The following is a 5,893-nucleotide window of genomic DNA, read 5'->3' on the forward strand; positions in this document are numbered from 1 at the left end:
AATATATAATATAATTAATGGAATTGAAAAAAACGTGAAAAGTATGAAATAAAAAGAAATGTAAATCGTTTAGGAAAAGAGGTGAAATTGAAGGAGAAAATGAATAATTAAACGCCGATCAAGAGACAAATTACGTTGGTCTGTGCTCAGTTGAGTCCTAATTGTAATTTATATGATGAAGAAGAACAAAATGAGACACCTCTACAGGGTTGATGTGGGCCCCCGACAATTTAACAGTGGATCTGTTTAATCAAACAGACACCGATGTTAAGGTGCTATTCTGATTACTCAAATTCCATCCCTCCTTTACGAGAATAATAGGTCCCCTACCCTTTGACTCATAATATTTCTCCATTTCCAAATATGCATCATTATCTGGCGCTCGGCTTTGCTTCAAATGTTGGATTTTTGGCATAGAAGCTTGGGTTATAGCTAGGTGCATGCGTATAATCAAGTATATCCAAGTATATGAAATAATTTCTCCCTGTAGGTAGTTATAGTTCTTCCCTTATTCTAAGAAATGAAGCTAAATTATAAATCATAAATGACATTGTTTTATTAAAATATAAATTTAATGCACATTCTCTGCTTTGGAATTCATCTTTTCCATTTAGAAAAAGAAGATATAATAAAAAAAAAGCAGAAAAACTAACACGAAACTCTGAGAAAAATCTAGAAAGAAGAAAGTATATCATTCATCTGCATTACCACAACAGCACTCATAAGATGGGAACCCTAAACCCACAAGTTTTACGTGTTCAAAATGTCTCTACCTGTCATCTCATTAAATTTCCTTATTCATTTTTCATATTTGTTTCTGTTTAACATTATCTTTTTTCTTTGTTCTTTTTTCAAAGACCGACAAATTTATGCTCAAAGCTGCATCATATGCTGTCAAGTCCTACTCATGTCCTTGTGTGAAACCGAAAACACCAAAAACAGGATCTCTAGGATCTAGCAGCATTATTAGAAAAATGAATGGATCATTCAATAGCTCCACAAGCTTTCTCCATCAGAATTCTCCGGCGAATCATCCGATGGCGTCGAGCTTAATCTTGGTGGCGACACCAGCAGTCCCTCCGCCATGTCCACCAGCAAATTAGGAAGGTTTAGAAAGACATCCTCGTCCATATATTCTTCTGTGGACGTCATTTCTTCTTTTTTGGCAGGATGAGGATGACCTGATCCTAGATCAATCTCAATACCATTACTTTCCGCCTTTTTAAGTAAAGCAGCAGCGGCAGCCGCTTTACGTATATCAGCCGATGATATAGAAGCAGGAAGCGGATAAGAAGCAACAGAGGCAGGGAAGTTAACAAAAGCCTCCGCACCTTTTAAGGCTAGGGCAGCCACATCATAGGCAGCAGCAGCCATTTCAGGCGTTGGGTATGTACCCAGCCATATACGAGTAGTTTTGCGTGGTTCACGGATTTCAGACACCCATTTGCCGCTACGGCGCCGGATTCCACGATACAATGGGTGTTTCCCGGAGGGCGAGGAAGCTGAGGCCATATTGGCTTTCCGAGGAGTAGGAGGAGGTAATCCGTGACACGCGGGAGATGGGTTCTGGCACGTGTGACTATTTGTTGTGATGAGGGAATGTTGGTCTAAGGATAATAGTACGGGTCGCTGGGAAGACTGGTTTAATTGAGGCACGTTGGTAGGATTATTAGGGTCAGCCATATATATATATACACAAACCAAGATAGAGGAGCAAGTGATGAAGACGTTAAATGAAAGACACAGTTACTTTTTATTGGAAGTTTATAGCATTATGAGTGGGTTTGTAGGGTTCTAGAGTTTCTTTTCCCTTTTGGAATTTCAAGTGCCGAGGCTTTTTCTTTTTATTGGATGAAAATTTTGGGTTTATTTATGTATAGATTCTCATGCACACGCCTTATTAGTCTCAAAGCTATTACTTAGCTGTTTTCTATTACATACTTGGCACACGCACATGGAAAAAACAAAAAGAAAATTTTAAAACGTGTTGCTAGTAATTTTTATCCACCCAAATAATCTCTTGCAAATTGGAAACCCAAAGGGACCGTGTTGAAATTAATAGTTCCATTGCCTAGTTTCGTTGTCAAAAACTTTAAGGGGAAGGGAAGAAGAAGATAGTCATGGATTTCTTGACTCGCCAACCAAATCATTAATACTTCCTTTAATCAATTGATAAGACATTTACTTCTAGTTTATTCATTTGTTTACCTATGGGCTAGGAGCACCTGGTGCGATCCCATTTCCATTCCAATAAATTAGTTTAAGTTTTGGCAACATCAAACATATGTTCTTTAAGGATATATTTCGAAATAAAATCACATATATTTACTTTACTAATTTATTTATTCATATATTAATTATGGTTATAATTATAATTGTAGTAATCATTTTCATGAATTATTATAATTATAATTTATAAATTTATTTCAACATCATATATATTAATATATAAGTTATAACAAAAAGTAATAATTGTATTAATTTATCATAATTTTTATGGAAAATGAGACTAAAAACTATTAAAAGAATTAAACTAGTTAAAAAAACAAATGCTATACTAAGAATAATTGAATAAAATTTCCTTCTAATAATCTTATATTTCTCGAACATCTAAATTTTACGTCCATACCAAATAAACTAAACAAAATAATGTAACATACCATCTAAAATCTTATATTATTGTAATTTTATTAGAAAATGTACCAAATGTATTAAAATATTGTATTCATGCCTAAGAGTTTTGCAACATGTTGTCGACTTAAAGCTCGTGACAGAAACCTTTTCTGCCTGAGATGAATGCGTGTGTGCTTCCACTAATCTGATTAAGGGTCTTGAACCAATCTGATATAGATTGCATTATGTTGGAATGGTATGTATTCATATTTACAAGAATACAATGTTGAACCCGCTGGAAGCAGACCAATTAATTTTACTGTCAAGGATATTGGTGTGATCATATCATATAAGAAAGAACAGAGCAAGCAATGAGTTTCGCATCATTTGTAAATGGCTGCTTCAATCCCTTGTACTCCTGATTTCTGATTTTATAGGTTTCAGTTCTTCCAACACAGTTTTGCTGGGCAGCAGGGGCTAAAATAATAAAACTATAATTTAGTCTCTTTAATATTAAATATTTAATTATAACTTGTTTCTTTTCTTTTCTATATTTTATTATGAATTATATCATAAAATTTAATGTTTGAATTAATTATATAAAAAAATTGTAATGCATCACAACTTATGACCATATAACATTAATATAAAGCAAATTTAACAAAACCAATATTGAAAATAATAATAATTGTGAAAAGATTTAATCAGATAGCTTTACAACCATTCTGGTTGAGAATAAAATGGCGAAAACACCGAACAAAGGATATTCAACACCTACATAGGAACTAATATAAATCAAAATAAAATATAGCTAACATCACAACAAGCCATGAACATGTTTGATTCTCCATCCCAGCTTCATCCTAATCCATAAACAACTTCATACCTTAACAAATTCATTCCTTTAAACAAATTTCATTGCCTACATGGTCAAATGTTAATGCTTCATTAATAAATTCACCATCTCACTTTCATAAATAAATTCATGGTTTATGTCACTATTTGACCCTCCCCCATTATACTTTAACTCCCATTTTTTATATTTAAACTATTTAAATTATTGAGTCTAAAGGTTACACGGATTCAAAATTAGAGTTAGGAATCGAATCCAATTCAAAATATTAAGGTTCAACAATATGTCTTCAGAAAATGAGAATTGGACTAGAAGCCGGCCTCCTTTTGCTTCGAAGTTGGTATGTCTCAAGAAAATGGGGTACATGTCTCAAGACTAGGCCATTCATGTCTCGAGACATATTTTTCTTATTTTCTTAATTTAGTTTCGGTGTTTAGTTGTCTCGAGATATCAGTACCTAGAATAAAGCAAAACTAATTTAGATTTCGATGTTTACTTGGCTCATGAAGACAATGAACCATTGTCTCGAGACATACTCGACATGTCATGATAGCTAAACTAGAAAAAAGTACAAAATAATCATTTTTACTCTTGACATCTCGAGATTTAATGATAAATTTACCCTAAATGCACAACTTATGTCAACCAAATAAGTTCAAAGACAATTCTAACCTATACCATCAAAATACCAAATCATTATTTACCAATTTAACCACTCTAGATGCAACTAACACATATGAATTTTCGTCATTTCATACATCAATCCTAAACACAAATAAACAGACTATGTAAAACTACACATTTTAACTTTAATATCAGCTAATCAAACTTAGCTTCCAAATACCTAATATTGGATTTGGTGCCTCAAGTATAGTATATTTGTTTGTATACCTGTATTTCTTCGAACAAACTGGTTTAATAAAATTATTCATAAATTATATTAATATTGTTTATATATTTTCCTTAATGGTTTTTGCACGCAAGGCAAAATTGAAGCAAATATTAGCTTACTAGTTATCTAATGTTCAACTAATACTAAGTGATATTACGTGGTCAGATTGTAATACGAAAAGACAGGTAATATTAGTTGATGAACCTAAACATGTCATTAGACTAATCGAAAATGAACAAACCAATTGAAAAACTAATAGGTTGTTGTCTATCAAGTCCAATAGGAGAGATGTTCTATCTTGAGCATCGGAGCATCTGACTCTAAAAACAAGACCCAAGTAGAATAGATCCTATAATACCCCTAACCCATGCCTATCACCGGAACAGAGTTACAGGGCATTACCGAAATATACAGACCAAATACAGACAATTCATATTACTTAACATTCATATCAGAAATTATTCATAAAGTCCCTTATATGAGCCCTCGAGGCCCAAAACATATATTAGAAACAAGTTAGGACTAAACTGGGTACTCAGAATTTTTTTTCAGAATCATTCAAAATTTCCAAAGTGCAAGGGGCACACACCCGTGTAGTCATGCCGTGTGGGAATTTGAAATAGGGCACACGACCGTGTCCAGCCCATGTCCGTACTCGTGTAAATCCCTGACTTGGGTCACACGACTAAGTTACACACCAGTGTGCTAGGCCGTATGAACATAATAATTTTCATTAAATAGGAGCAAGGGTCACACGGCCAAGCCACACGCCGGTGTGTCTGGCCGTGTGATCAATTCTGAGCATTCTGTTTTGAAATTTAAAGATGCAAGGGACACACAGACAAAACACACGCCCATGTGCTAAGCCGTGTGTCACACACGACTGAGACATAAGTCCGTGTCTCTGCCCGTGTAGGCGAAATAAGGCTATTTCCAAGCCATATTTCTCACCCAATTGGTCTTCCATCATTAACGTTTTAACACATTCACAAGCCAATCTAAGATATTTAAACCAAGCTAAAACCAAGTCATAAAAATGTCATATACCTCATATCATAGCATTCAAATTTACCATATTAATCAAAACATCTATTTGTTTACTTATACCAAATATACTATCTCAAACCATGTCTTATTATACCTATTAGCTATTCAAACATACCAAAACACATATCAATCATGATAAAGCCTTATATATACATATCAAAATATACCAAATCACAAGCCATGCCAATGGCTAATTACAACCAAAACATTTAGATGCCAACATTGGCTAAATTTAACCTATACATGCCATTATAACCAAAATTAGTTTTATATTTGTACTGAAATGGGCCGATAGATAGTGTGATGTGTCTCCGGCCAACTTCCAACCTTAACGAGCCTCCGAGTTACTATAAGACAAGAAAAATAAACAAAGTAAGCTTTAAAGCTTAGTAAGTTCGTATAACATTAAATTTAACTTACCAATTAATTCACATTTAAGGTAAGCAAATAAACATGCTCAAACCAATTTGGCCATTTGCCTAAACACA

The 5,893-nt window shown here is 33.8% G+C and overlaps 1 protein-coding gene across 1 annotated transcript; it reads right to left on the reverse strand.

The window, feature by feature from the left end:
- Nucleotides 1–595: 595 nt before the first annotated feature.
- LOC107930004 (ethylene-responsive transcription factor ERF027) lies at nt 596–1,683 on the reverse strand. The gene has a single exon (XM_016861560.2). It carries the CDS (start codon nt 1,681–1,683, stop codon nt 988–990), a length of 696 nt encoding a protein of 231 aa, XP_016717049.2. The 3' UTR covers nt 596–987.
- Nucleotides 1,684–5,893: the final 4,210 nt, after the last annotated feature.

This window comes from Gossypium hirsutum, chromosome D08 (assembly GCF_007990345.1).
Source record: "Gossypium hirsutum isolate 1008001.06 chromosome D08, Gossypium_hirsutum_v2.1, whole genome shotgun sequence".
Taxonomy (NCBI): domain Eukaryota; kingdom Viridiplantae; phylum Streptophyta; class Magnoliopsida; order Malvales; family Malvaceae; genus Gossypium; species Gossypium hirsutum.

Excerpts from the sequence above, each read along its gene's own strand:
- LOC107930004 (XM_016861560.2), bottom strand. The coding sequence starts at position 1,683 with ATGGCTGACCCTAATAATCCTACCAACGTGCCTCAATTAAACCAGTCT.